The following is a 15,000-nucleotide window of genomic DNA, read 5'->3' as shown; positions in this document are numbered from 1 at the left end:
GTGTGTGTGTGTACATTTCGGCCATTTGAAAATAGCAGATCTACAAGCTGGTCGCCATGCCGCGTTATTATGGATCCCACGCCAGCTCTTGGAAAACCCCGCCCCCGCAAGCTAGTTTAGATGGAGGCCCCGCCCCTTCATTTCACTTCCGTCTACGTCAGTCGCTGTGTGAGAACCACGCCCCTAAAATAAATAAATTCATTTATTTATTTATTTATTTATATCTAGATACGGCAGCTTTGGCATTCCATAGAAAATAGCCAAAGCTGCTCAGCTTTGGCATTTCGACAGAGAGAGAGAGAGAGAGAGAGAGAGAGAGAGAGAGAGAGAGAGAGAGAGAGAGAGAGAGAGAGAGAGAGAAATAAATAAAGACAATACAACATTTATTTCAAATAGAAAGCATTTATTTATTAATTTATTAATATTATTATTATTCAGTCACTTTGGCATGGAAAGAATCTAGACAATCTAGACAGCCTCGAGCCAGGCAGCCTGCCTATAGAGCCAGCCGAGAGCCTGCCTGGAGCCAGCCAGCCTGCCTAAAGCCACCCCTTATATATATATCCAATAATGTAATTTTAACTATATATATATATATATATATATATATATATATATATATATATATATATAGCCATGAAAATGAAGTTGGGATTTATGGACTGTCGGAATGGCGGGACTAAATGTCGGAATGGCGGTATGTCGGAATGGTGGTATGTCGGAATGGTGATACGTCGGAATGGCGGGATGTCGGAATGGTGGGATGTCGGAATGGCGGGTATGCACCCAATCATCCCTAATGCCCCCCCCCAAAAAAAAAACAACAACAACAAACATTATCCACCTTTCTACTACTGTATACCTAAAACCAAGCATTTGTTGAAGTAATAGTAATGCCTGGAGAAAAGAAAAATCTATCCACTCACTGCAGGTTGTCGGAGTGGGTGTTGGTGGCGTCGCTGTAGCTCTTCAGAACGTTACGGAAGTCTTCCAGGTGTTCCTCTGCCACTGTCATCTGCCTCTGGACCAGCAGGATGTTCTGGTTGGCACCCAGGCAATGGCAAGATGAGACAGAAGAATGGGGTGAGACGCCATGGACCTAGGCAGCACCTAACCATTTAAAATCAATATACTTTGTTGACGGGGGTCCCCAAGGGGTCTATACTGTATTTGGTCCCCTCCCCTTTCTCCTCTACACCAGATCTCTTAGCTGAAATAGCCAATATACAAGCTCACCACGTGATTGGCGACCATTTTTGCCAGATGGTCGCCAATTTCCATGGCCAGAATAGGGACACTAGGGTTCATATGGTTAATCATGAAATCAACTTGATTTTATGATTAACTTGAAAAAAGGCCCTATTTTGGGGAAGACATGCAGTGGATATGCGACTTGACAATGTCTGGAGTTGAAGTGGCGTGTTTGCCCTTGCCTATGTGTGTTTTCCTTCGCCTACGTATGTTGCCATGTGCCGGTGTGGGAGGAGAGGTGTGCAATAGGTTTGCAAATCAGCAGAGCACTGCAATTTGGAGGTCATAAAGGACCACGCTTTGTGCTGTACGCCACCTGCCTGCTTGGATCAGCTCTCCAATTGCTATTTTTGGCACAATTTAGTTAGTGGAGGCACACCCAGACAGACATCTCTAAAATCATGCTTCATGGAGTTTGCGTGCCTAATAACAACCGCGCATGTCTACAATCAAGCCAGATGACAACACCGAACCTCATGCTAATCACACACCTGTCTATAATCAAGCCAGATGACAACACCGCCCCTCATGCCAATCTGCGAACAGCTGTTCACAGTTGTGAGCGCTGTATCTCACAACGATCCCTCACACCCCTTTATTTCTCTCCTTTCTTTCTCCCCTTAAATCTTACTTAAGTCAAAGTACAAAAAGTTCTATTATGTTGTGTTTTATCCATTAAGACCGGGAACGCATCAGTGTCATTTTAGATTTCTTCGGGCTATTCAAAAATAGCAGATCTACAAGCTCATAACGCAGCACCGAGTGCCGAGTGCCACGCAAATCTTTGATTATATATATTCAAATATATTTAATATATAATAAATATATTTATTTTAAAGCAAACATTTTTAACTCAAATCTTTACTTCTGGGGATTCTAGCAGATGTCTGCCAAGGACCACGCAGTTTTGTCCACCCACGTTGTTTATCTGGAGATTATGAATTGGGTTGATATGAACTGGGATCAACTGAGAAATGCTTCTCAGAGGACCAGAGTCATACATATTAAATGCATTTCCTCCAGAGAATGCATCATCTTCTTTTGGCTGCCTGTGTGAAGTGCCGTAGGTTTGTTGTTGATGACTGTGCACCCCCACAAAGACATTTGTTTGCTCTTGGGAGAAATTCAGTTTCCGAGTCTTTGCTTCCACAACAGTGTGGAAATTACCAGCTCTCAAAGGTAATGAAAAGTGATCATTTGATTGGTCATGATTGAATCCACCTGCAACACACCCACTGACAATATATCGTCATTGTCGGGTGGAAACCGACAATAACGTCCAAAACTGTTACTTTTCAGAAAATGGAAAAAAATAACCTTTTTCCAATCCAATGGATCCAATACTTTTCAATGGTTCAGTATACCCACAGATCTAACCACTGTAACTTTCACTATAAACAAATCTACGATCTAAAGCTCACAACACGTCGTGAGCTTCTAGATCAGCTATATTTTTGCTACTTTTGTGTGACACTGTAGTATGGCGAAGTAGGGCGTTAAATTATGACAAAAACATAAAAAGTTGAAATGTGGGGATACAAGGTTTTCTGCCAAACAGCAGCTCAGTGTAATCCATCCTACCTCGCCACTTTACCACGTTTCTTGCCCTTTTCCAGTCCAAAAAAATACCAAATCCATCTGTCGTGGCGACAGATGATTGCAATCACACCTGCAATCACACCTGACCACCTGCCACACTGTTGACTGCACTTCACACCGGTTCGCCTGTTTCCCCCAAAATAGGGCCACAAGTGTTGAAATTTCATCAGCACCAAAGTAACTGTGTTGCCATGATACCTCTCAAGTGACGGATTTTAGAAGTGTCATTTATGCATTTATATTCTGCTTCGACCCTTTCTTTGTACTGGTGCAGCCGTTGAGAATGAAAGGAATACTTTCATACAAAATGTGTCTCTAGACTGGCAAAATCTTTGACTAGTTTAACAGATACAAAAATGCTAAATGTGATTGCCATTGGTGCATGCAGTAAAAAGTGAGTCTTCTCCTATAGTTACTTCTGTCTTGCTGAGTCACAGACTTATCTTTAGCAGCTAAAGGATTCTTACTTCTCAAAGCATAATGCACTGCACATTCACATCCCACTGGTACAAGTCTCGTAATAGTTGGTTTATATAGTAGGTTCCCTCCAACATTGTCCTTTACACATATCTTTATGTCACATGTGGAATGTTTAAAGCTGTAAGTATACATTTTTAAACAACGTATGACTTGTTATATAAACCTACTCGAGAACAATGCAAATAGCTGATGTATAAAATAGGGGTTAAAGTGATTTTTATATTAACCAACTTTGCTGGGGACCCCCTGGAACCCCCTCAAGGACCCCTGGGGGTCCCCGGACCCCACTTTGAGAACCACCTGATCTACTAATGGACTCAATGGACTTGAACGACCTCTGCTGTCATTACTTCAATTGTCCAATAAATTAACTGAATATCAGTTGATCGAATAGGGACTAAAATACATACAAAACAGTGCTGTACTCCAAAAGTTTAAGATGCAAAGACAGGTCTCTTAATGTATGCATCTTGCTTGTTTGCTCACAAGCTTGCATAATGCCTCATAAGCATGCAAACCGCAATTACTTCACTGGGGCTGTTGTGCACTTTATACAAATGCATTATTATCCAACGGCCGTGCAGGCTCTTCTAACTAATGTTCCGCTCTAATTAAGTGCTTGTATGCAGCTGGGAGTGTTGTACGGTGAGAGAGACGATGGCTGTGATGTAGTCTCAGGCGTAGGAATATTTCCGCACCGTAATGCAATGTTCTCAAAATACAGCTTGACCTTGACGGCGGTATTTCATCAAGATGCCTCGAAAGTATTGCTTGTATTTCAACAGGACATATTGCTATGCAAAGAGGTTCACACAAAATATGTTTTCCTGTTGCCAAGCAACGCTTAACTGTCTAGCTGGGAGACGGGATAGTACTGTACATAAGTTTGCGTTTTGCCTATATTGTCCAAGTATGAAGACGGTTTAAATGTTCAGACCTCATTTCAGGTTTTACGGTTTTAAGTTAAGTTAAATCAAATTAACTACAAATTTGACTGTGTACTATTGCAGTGAATATTTAGCTATGCCTCTGATAAAAGATTGGTTGACCCTATAAGCAACGGCAAAATTACAATGTAATTCCTAATCCTAATCCATATATCAGTAATACAGGGAAAATAATGTCACAATGACTCACAGACTTGTATGTGCCGGCCAGTGAGTCTTCTTTCAGTGGCTCCAACTTCGGACTCTGAAATGAAGAGGTGATAACATGAGAATAGTAGAAGTGTAAAAATGGACCGTAACGGTCCATTAGACTCTCAGAATTAAATGAACGCTCAGGGCTTCACTGTGTATGAGAGATTTTGTCCTCTGCTTTTAAACAGTGTAGCCCAATGTAGACTATCTTTTAAGCGATCTAGAGCTGCAACTATAGATTATTTTCACACACAGTGAGTTTAAAGATCGTCTATTTTAGCTTTTTTACCACTTTTTTGTTGTTGAAATATTTCAACTATAAAAATGCCCAAAATAGGGATGCCAGTGCACGGTTGAATGCTCTTTTTGGTCTAATATTTCACGAGGCTGTGCTGGATGCAGCTGTGTTTTGAACTAATGTGTCATGGGCTGTACATCCATTCCATTATTTATCCTTTTTTTCCCTACTTTCCATATTTCATCTCACAGCAGTGAATGCAAAGATGGCACACTCTATTCTTTATTTCAATATTTATTGAGCAGTGACATAAGTTAGTCGAGATTCCAATGGTATTTTTGATGAGGAAGGCAACCCATACATGTTTTACTGAACTCTATAAGGAAACTGCATCAAGTTGAAGGCTAACAAGGGCCCACCCTTCTCGGGAAGTGTCCAAAAATAACATTTCGTACGCCAGTACGATGATTTCATTTCTGATGCATGCTCATACTTTGATATACATCCACACAACCATACTGTATGTGGCATGACTGAAGGACTGAATCATGAGTATGTGAAAAGTCAGAGCACAAGCTAGATATAAAGGTTATTGTGCTGTGTGAGAGAGATCTGTCAGTAGATATTGCACCTCACTATACCGTACAGTAGGTTATGATTTGCTTTGATATTGTCGCCCCCCCCCCCCCCCCAGCACCCACCACTCTCCCTTGGGATGACAGGGGAGACATGGGAGAATGAAATAAAAACAGGTGCAAGAGAGAATGAAAAAGGAGTGAAGCACTGGTATGCATGGAGAGAAATTGCCATATATATATAGGGTGTTAGATAGGGTGCGAATATAGAAGAGAGAGAAACTATGGAATGAGACACGCAGAATTGGGAAGCCAGAGAGCGTGACAGAATAGTTCAGGGAAAGCGGAGAGAGGTGAATGAGAAGCGCTGCGTAAGCCTCCGCCTTGCAGAATGTACCGTGGCGTTACTTTCCATTCTGTGATTGTGCTCCTTTTCTGTCTTTTGCTCACATGGCATGTTTTCCACCTGCACAAGAAGCATTCTGCCCTCCACAGTGCCATCTTTGCATTGCACCTTTTTAATGCACCTGGTTACATTTATTCATGCACCGTGTATGTATACTGGAATTTGTATATTGATTTGACTCAACTCAACTCCCTTCCTGTTGTTTTTGATCTGCGTTCCTTTCTTCTCTATTCTCTCTTTGCCTATTCCAATGTTGACTTGAGAGCTTGCACAAACTTTTATTCATGTACTCCTTTACACACGTAATCATGGGAAGTAAAATTGATTCTGATTCTGAACATCCATTATAACGCTGACTGTCTCAGTGTCAGTTTAAGCTGAATGGAAAATGTACGTTTTTAGATCAGCTTTGGGTTGTATCCACTCTTGATTAACCGAGACCACGTGCCTCACAAAAAGAACCATGTGCAACATAACCAGTGGTGGAAAGTAACTAAGTACATTTACTTAAGTACTGTACTTAAAGGGATACTTCACTTTCACATAAAATAAACATTTAAAAAATATATTAAAAATAAATGAAAAAAGTAATGGAAAATTCATGGCCCCCTCACGCATTAGAGTGTCCTACTAATGTGTGAGGGGGCCTTTATTTTGCCATAACTTCTTTCATTTTTTTTAAATATATTTTTTTAATGTTTATTTTATGTGAAAGTGAAGTATCCCTTTAAGTAACATTTTGAGGTTTTTGTACCTTACTTGAGTATGTCCAATTTCCAATACGTTTACCTCTACTCCATTACAGAGGCAAATATTGTACTTTTACTCCACTACAATTATTTGAAAACTTTAGTTACTAGTTACTTTTCAGATATAAATGATGATATTATGAAACATACATTAACCACTTTAGCCCTATTTTATACATAGGCTATTTGAAAAAAGCCAATCTACAAGCTCGACACGTTGTGAGCTTGTAGATCTGCTATTTTCAAACATTTTTGTACTTTTACTTTTGGTACTTTAAGTACATTTTGATGCCAATACTTTTGTACTTTTACTCAAGTAGATTTTGAATTCTGGACTTTTACTTGTAACAGAATATTTCTATATTGCAGTATTGGTACTTTTACTTAAGTAAAGAAGTTGAGTACTTTTTCCACCACTGAACATAGCACATTTCTGAATGTTAAGTATACCTGACACTCCAGCTTGTCCAGAAGCTGCTGCAGCCTGTTGACCTGAGAGCACCAGGTCTCACCGTTCTCCACGCTCACACCTGGATATGCACACAGTGGAAGAGAGCAGTCTTTTTTTTTTTTACAATGTTCAGTGTTCAGTGTTCAGAATGTAGGATTCTCTCTCTCTCTCTCTCTCTCTCTCTCTCTCTCTCTCTCTCTCTCTCTCTCTCTCATATTAGTCAGAGAGTGAGCAGAAGAGGCTCAACATAAGTAATTGGCTTTACAAAAAGGCATGTGCATGAGTGCATTAGTTGAATAATGCTGCCAAGAGTATATTTTCTGCCAATATTGATTATGTGGAACAACCCTAATGACAGCCACGGGAAGCAACCATGCATGGACCATTGCAAACCATTCCCTGATGAAAAACGAATTACATTACACAGTAAACTAGAAAAAGTGCTCCTCGGAGCACAGGTCTCCGCCAGGTCAGGTAGGTTATTGTGGGCCAGCAATGTTCAGAATTTGTCAGTCAGGATGGAATATAAAAAATCGTACGGAACCATCTTGATCACTTGACTATAGAGATAATGTGTACTGATTTGCATGATGTTTGGACAACATTTGTAGGAGTAATATAAAAAAGAAAAATCGGCCTCCTGGTGGCGCTATAATAGGGCAATGTTAAAAGGGTGGCGTTTGTTCTTCAACGTAGTGTGAATGTACGTGCAAAGTTCCACCGCAATCGGACGCTGCGTTCATGATTTGCAGCATTTTGTTCAAAACGGGCCACTCCTGCAAACTTTAGATGTCAATGTTAGCCAATCAGGATGGAATATGAAAAATCAAACAGATCCATCTTGATCACATGACTATAGAGATCATGTGTACCGATTTGCGTGACATTTGGATAAAATCTGAAGGCTTAATCTCAAAATATGTATTTTACATAAGTCGGCCTCCTGGTGGCGCTATAAAAGGCTAATGTGAAAAATGCAGGGCAGATGTTTTTCCTTGGCCTCTAGGGAGTATGCGTGCAAAGTTTCACGCAGATCGGTGCAGTTACAGTTAACAACGCAATTTGGTCTTTTATAGCGCCACCATGAGGCTGATTTAAAAATGTTCAAGTGGCATTTCTTCCTCGGCCTAGTGGGAATGTGCGTGTGAAATTTCACGGAAATCGCAAGCTGCGTTCATGATTTGAGGCATTTAGTTCAAAATGGACCAATCCTCCAAACTTTGGAAGCCAACCTTAGCCAATCAGGATGGAATATGGAACATCAGGCAGATCCGTGTTGATCACATGACTATAGAGATACTTGCGGTAATGATTTGCGTGAAAACATTTTGGCCAGAGGTTCTGAATTGGCATCCAGGGAGTATGTGTGCATAGTTTCGCAGCGGCCGGGCCAACGGTGCCGGAGATTAGCCGCTCGCAGACAGATGGACAGACGGACGGACGGACACACGGACGGACACACGGACGGACGGACGGATGGACGGACGGACAGGGGGTAAAACATACTCTCTCGCCATGCCTTTCGGCCTGGCGGAGACAATTACTGCTTAATAAAATGTAATGATCAATCAATCGATTGTCGTTCCGTTATTTTCCCTTTATTTGAAAATGGTTGAAAATGGCTCGGTAACTTTCGCTTGACATGTCCAAAATACGGATGGCATGTTGAAAGTGAGCGAAACACTGAGCGAATGTTTATGTACCGCAGTGTTGACTTCATCGACTAAAACTATGACGTCGACTACCTTTTTCCACTGACGAAAACGAAATAAAAACTAAATAAAATCTAAGCCACGATGACTAAAACTAAGAAAAATTATATTGACAATTTTGTCAACTAATAAAAACTAGACTAAAATGTTAGTGAGGGAGGAGTGGAGAAGAGATCCAGTAGAACTAAAAGACAAGTCATTTTATGTTTGGTTGCGCTCGGGTGTTGCATTCTGAAAATAGCAGATCTACAAGCTCACAACGCGTCGCAGTGCGACGCGTTGTGAGCTTGTAGATTGGCTATTTTCAGCATGCAACCAATTGTAAAAGCAGCCATTACGACGCCATGAAGGCCCGCCAAAATACATTTTAGTCGACTAAATCAACTGTAGATTTAGTCGACTATAATCTTATGATATCTAGTCGACTAAAACGAGAAAAAAACTAAAATCTTCGGATGACTAAAATGTGACAAAAACTAAATGGGATTTTATTCAAAAGACTATGACTAAAACTAAATCTAATATTTACTGTCAAAATCAACACGGATGTACAGCACAGCCACTACAGTATGGAGTTCCACACATGAACAATAACAGTCAGGCATGGCTTATCCAACTATGCTGAAGCACAGGGTACCAACCTTGGGGGGGGCACCAAACGGCGTGGGGAAAAAAAATTGAGCCGCTGCTTCAAATATTGAAGCAGCGGCTGCTAAAGGAGCGCTAAAACATTGAAACGCGCCGGTGAAGCGCCATTGTTTTCCGCGCTGCAGATCCCCCCACCCCCGCTGACAAAACGGTCCCGGGGGGCACGAAACCGGGTCCAAGCACCGGGCACCACGAAGGCTTAAGCCGGCCCTGATAACAGTAGAAAATCATTCATATTCATCAGCGTCTATAGGAGCCACATCCGTCCTCCTATAGTCACATTCTGTGGGATGTGTGTGTTACCTGTAGTCAGATCTGATGGCGACAGACACAGGCTGTTCTGTGCCCTGCGTCCACAGCTAGGCTTGTCGTTCCTTTGTAGCGCTGTCAGCTCGGGTGCCTCCACCTCGCCCCTGCTATGCCGCAGAGTGGCAGCGATGGCACAGTTTGAGGCCCCGGAGAGATGAGTTAGTGTCAAGGGAAAAAAGGAGAGGAGGTTAACTGTCAGAGTGAATGTTAAAAACAATTGGAGGAATAGCACAGGCAGTATTAAGTTGGTGGAATTGAATAGAGCTAGGAAGCCAGGGTATGGAGAGAGACAGACAGAAAGAGATAGGGAAAGAGATGGCTAGAGAGGGAGGGCCCTGTTTTGAAACAGAGTGAACAGCGTGGTGGAAAAAGTACTCACATTTCTTACTTAAGTAAAAGTATCGATACTGCAATGTAGAAGCACTCTGTTAACTTACAAGTAAGAGTCAGGTAATCAAAATTTACTTGAGTAAAAGTACAAAAGTATTGGCATAACAATGTACTTAAAGTACTAAAAGTAGAAAGTACTCATTATGCAGAATGTCCAATCACAAGTTTTCAAATGTATACAAATCTTTTGAAAATAGCCGATCTACAAGCTCACAATGCGTCGCATCGCGACACATTGTGAGCTTGTAGATCGGCTATTTTTAAACTTCCGAAATGTATATTGGGCCGAAGTGGTTACTGTATGTTTTGTAGAAGTAGAAGTAAAAGTACTGAAAACTGGAAATACTCCAGTAAAGTAAAAGTTCCTCAAAATTGTACTTAAGTACAGTACTTGAGTAAATGTACTTAGTTACTTTCCACCACTGGGCAGGTGAACATGGTGGACGGACTGCAGTGGATCTGTGCTCAGTGCAACGGCATAGTGGCCGTTTCCACAGTGTCATGGAGGAAGGAAAATCGTAGCTGTTGGGGCGTAAAACAACCTTTACTTTTCAGGAAATGGCAAAAAGTTATTCCAATGTAGTCATTATTTAATCACAGGCTGTTTAGTTTTCATTGGTTCAATATTTATAAACCTTTTACTTTACTTTTATTTTCTGAATTCTGCAAAAATAGCAGATCTACAAGCGCTGCAGTTTTCGCTACTCTTTTGCATCGCTCTTGAACGACTAAGTACTGAACTGAAGGCGATAAAAGGTTTCTGCCCGACAGCAGCAAAATGTAATTTCTCCCAAGAGCAAAGTTATGATGTCCTTGTGCAGGAGGCAGTAGAGTCGCCAACAGTGAATCCACGGTACCTCAGACAGATGGCCACGACTAAATCATAAGCCCAAAGTCACCAGATAAACTATGTGGACGGACATCTTAATAAAGTAAAAACGTAGTAAAACAGATGTCGGCCTCGGAGGTCCAGGCAGCAGTAACTCTTTATATCTGTGCATACCTGATCCGTGTTATGATGAGACAATAGTCAGTGAAATGGAATAGCTGTCAGTGTAAAACACACCCAGACGTCTATGGGTGTGTGCCACCTAGCGGTGCAACAGTTAAATCGAACTAATCGATTTAAGTGATTATAAAAAATAATCAATTTAAATGAATTAATCGATTTACAAAAAATAGGGAAAATAGCAGATCTACAAGCTCACAACACGTTGCGATGCGTTGTGAGCTTGTAGATCGGCTATTTTCCCTATTTTTGCAGGACACCGTTATTCTAATAGCGCTTAAGTGGTTAATTCAGACTAATCGATTTAGCTATAAAAATGAATTGAACATTTTCATGTCAATTCGATAGCTGCAGCCCTAGTGCCTCCACCAACTAAAGTGATGAAAATAGCAATGGACAAGCACAGTACACGCCTCGCTGTATGCCAGTAGACCTGGTCCAAGCAGGCGGGCAGCGGACGGTGCAAAGAATGGAAATTGCAGTTCTCCGCTCTTTTGCAAATGACCAATCTGGGAACCCATTCAGTAAAAGAAAAAAAGGAAATGTTTTTTCCCCCTCCTTTGTTTTTGCCTCTGGGGCCAGCACCTCATTTTTTTGTGTAGAAACAGGAGCTCGGTTTGGCTCCTCCCCTTTCTTAGCCCACTTCCTCCCGGGCATGCTTCTGTGTTTATTCCCACTAACAACAACACTACATGTTTAGGGCGGCGGTGCTAATCTGTTTTGAGAGATTACCAAACGACACACACACAGCCCACTGCACCTCTCCTCCCACACCGGTGCACGGTGAGTCCACAAAATACCAAGCACACGAAGCAGGGGGAAAAACACACACACCACTGCAATTTGGGAAATTGACAATTTGGCCGTCCACAGCATGCCTTACTCACGGCAATGTGCCTTCCCAAAAATAGGACCCAAAGAGAGGGAAATGGCAGGGTGGAGGAAAATTGGCAGAAGAGTGAGAGAGAGCAGATGGAGGGACAAACCGCACAGTGCTGCATCGTGGCGTCTCCAGCAGCACAGTTTATATTTTTCTTATCATTTCTTGTTTGTACATCATAGCGTAGTTAATTAATGACTTAATGGGACTGTGCTGAACTCTGAGAATAATAATAACTTTGTCCCCCCCACTCCTTTGGGGTATTTGTTTATCACTGCACATTTTCACTCACGTTGACCCATTAAAACCGGGAAAGCGTTTGTGTCGTTTTAGATTTTAGCGTTGGCTATTCAAAAATAGCAGATATACAAGCTCACAGCACGTGACTTTGTGCTTCGCTGCGAGCTTGTACATCTGCCATTTATGAAAATATTTGAAAAATATGAATATGAATCATTTTGATCTCATCTTCTCTTCGGGGGGTCCCTGGCACAGAGCATTTTCAGTTGGGGGTCCGCGGCCAATATATATAAATATATATCAATTTGGCGGTCATTGGCACGAAAAAGTTTGAGAACTACAAATTTAGAAGGCATTTGTAGAATCATATATATCGTTAAATGTATCCTCTGCATTTACCCATTCTAACTATTACAACATCCAGGAAGTGGTTAGGAGTTAAGTCTCTTGCTCAGGTACACCTCGACACATACATGTAGACTGGGCAGACCGGGGGGTGAACCAGCGACCCTGATTCCCAGCCCCATGATATTTGCCCAGACGGATTTACTACCACGTGCATAGACAGCTGCAGAGAAACTACAGGCACAGAGCAAGGAGGGGGCGTGTGTGTCATGATAAATGACAGGTGATGCAAAACAAACAAGAGTGGCGAGGAAGAAGATCTGTACCGCTGATATTGTGTCCCTGACTCCCTGTGCCCCTTCTATCTTCCCTGCGAGTTCCCACTTCTCACAGATAAATATTTATATCTATCAAATAAATAAAAAAAACAAGTAAATAGTGATAAGACAGTATCTTTCATATACTGTAGATCAGACCACATCACACTGACATCATGTGGCATGCATGTATGCAGGCAGGTTGCAAAAGAACCTGACTGCTCATAAGACGCAAAGGAAAAGACGTCATGGCACCCACATGTGAAAATGCATTCCATCGAACCTTTGGCTGCCGTTTCCCTCCCAGTGTGGAGGAGGAAGGCTTAGAACGTTTACTGTGGCATCTCCTTCTTAAAAAAATATATACTCCTTTGGTTTTAGATAAATAGACCTTATATTGGTCCTGTGGGAGGGATTCAGTCGCCAGAAGCAACACAGCAGTTAAGGTACAGATACAGAGTAAGAGAAGTAGGCCTACTGTAAGTTAAAGCGTGTCTCAGACAACAAAACTGTCCTTCTTAGGCCTGTCTACAGACAGGTTCTGAATAAGGAGAAGCCTGTGGAAAAGCAGCTCCAGACAGATGGGATGAGGACAGTTTTGAGACCCTGAAGGTGTAATTTGACTGTACATCTTGGAATGACTCTGAGGATTGTTCTGCCCATTTAAATGACATGACAGAAGTCTAAGGCTATATGGATGTCTGTGTGGGTGTGGTTATTGCAACAAGGGTCAGCAGAGTTTGTCCAAACAACAAGCCTTGGGTGACTACAGGGTTAAAGTATAGGTAATAAACTAGAAAAAGTCTGCATGAAAGAAAGGAAATACAGGAGATGGACTGCATTTTTCACTGCTTCAAGACAGGGGTCGGCGATAAACATCACTGTTTGGCAAGAGACTGTCATTGCCGGAATGGAAAACAAACACACGCTCACTCATCATCAAGGAAGAGGCAGTGAAGCGCATCTTTGAGAGCAGAGCACTAACTAACACATGAATACCGATTACATCGATATCAGGGTGTTGAAACACTGATCGGCCCAACTGAGTAGGATTTTTTAATCCCTCTTCCAATGCTCACTGGATACCCAGGTGGTCTCATCACTGTGGAAAACAATCAATCATGGTCCCCCATTCTCTCAGTCCCTCATCCATCTTCTCCTAATGACTATAGGCCAATTTCAATCCCCTCGTTGGTACTATAGCTAAATCACTTCAGAGGATTACCAAAACCCACTTTATGCACTCATGTAAGCAGATATCCTGGACCCACTACAATTTGCTTATCGCTCTGCAAGAGGGACAGACAATGCCATAGCAACACTTTTAATCATTCTGTATTATGCATCTGGAGCGTTGTAAAACACAACAAGCACAAGATTGCATATTCTTCTTGTGCTAATTACATGGATTTTGGATTTCCTTGTGGGCAGATCTCAAAGGGTAAGAGTAGGCAACAACGAGAGAGAGAGAGAGAGAGAGAGAGAGAGAGAGAGAGAGAGAGAGAGAGAGAGAGAGAGAGAGAGAGAGAGAGAGACTGTGTGCAGCCTTTGCAGCCAGCCTACTAATGAAAAGAGCTATAAATTAAGTTAACGGATATTTCTTTTTCCTATCTCTTACTCTCTTTAAGCACCACCCCCCCCCCCCTCCACACACACGCACACGCACGCACACGCGCACACACACACACACACACACATACACACACACACACACACCTCCTTTTCACTGTCTCTGCGGGAGAGCACACTATAATGAGTTGTTTGTAGCTTAAAAGCTCTCTCTCTCTGTCCTCACCGGGTTACCTGTGAGTTTTATCTCACTGCTTGTTTTTAAAGCCCTAAATGCTTTACCTCTCTTGGTACACCATAGGGCAGTGTGCTGTCACCTGTGCAATATATTGTAGATCGGCTATTTTCACTATTAGTGCTTAAGTGATTCATTCATAATCCATTTCTGGTAAGTTTAGATCCCAGGGAGACGACAAATTAATCTTTTGGGTCTCCGCTACAGTAGATAACCCCGAATTAAAAACTAATGAGCAGAAAACAGATTTATTCTCATGGCAGCGACTCAATTAATTAATGTGGTAGCCATGGGGAGTCTGGGGAATTACATGGACAGTCACTAGGGGGATGTGAACTACATTGATTCAGAGATGATGTGCAGTGCACTCACTATGTATTTGTATTATCACAAGTTATTGACATGCACTTTAAATGTCACCCTGGTCTGTGATAGGTGTAGACCTTTACTGATCCTAC

At 41.8% G+C, this 15,000-nt stretch overlaps 1 protein-coding gene across 1 annotated transcript in view; it reads right to left on the bottom strand.

The window, feature by feature from the left end:
• necab3 (N-terminal EF-hand calcium binding protein 3) overlaps positions 1 to 15,000 on the bottom strand; it is a gene marked incomplete at its 5' end in the record, with an annotated part of 50,016 nt that overhangs the window by 6,808 nt on the left and 28,208 nt on the right. The window contains 4 exons of the mRNA XM_080425250.1: positions 927 to 1,039; positions 4,468 to 4,521; positions 6,888 to 6,967; positions 9,552 to 9,661. Coding sequence (XP_080281376.1) covers positions 927 to 1,039; positions 4,468 to 4,521; positions 6,888 to 6,967; positions 9,552 to 9,661 — 357 coding nt within the window. The remainder of the gene's footprint in view (positions 1 to 926; positions 1,040 to 4,467; positions 4,522 to 6,887; positions 6,968 to 9,551; positions 9,662 to 15,000) is intronic.

Source organism: Gymnoscopelus braueri, assembly GCF_963280865.1.
Source record: "Gymnoscopelus braueri genome assembly, chromosome: 3".
NCBI lineage: Eukaryota > Metazoa > Chordata > Actinopteri > Myctophiformes > Myctophidae > Gymnoscopelus > Gymnoscopelus braueri.
This window is presented reverse-complemented; position numbering and strand designations above follow the sequence as displayed.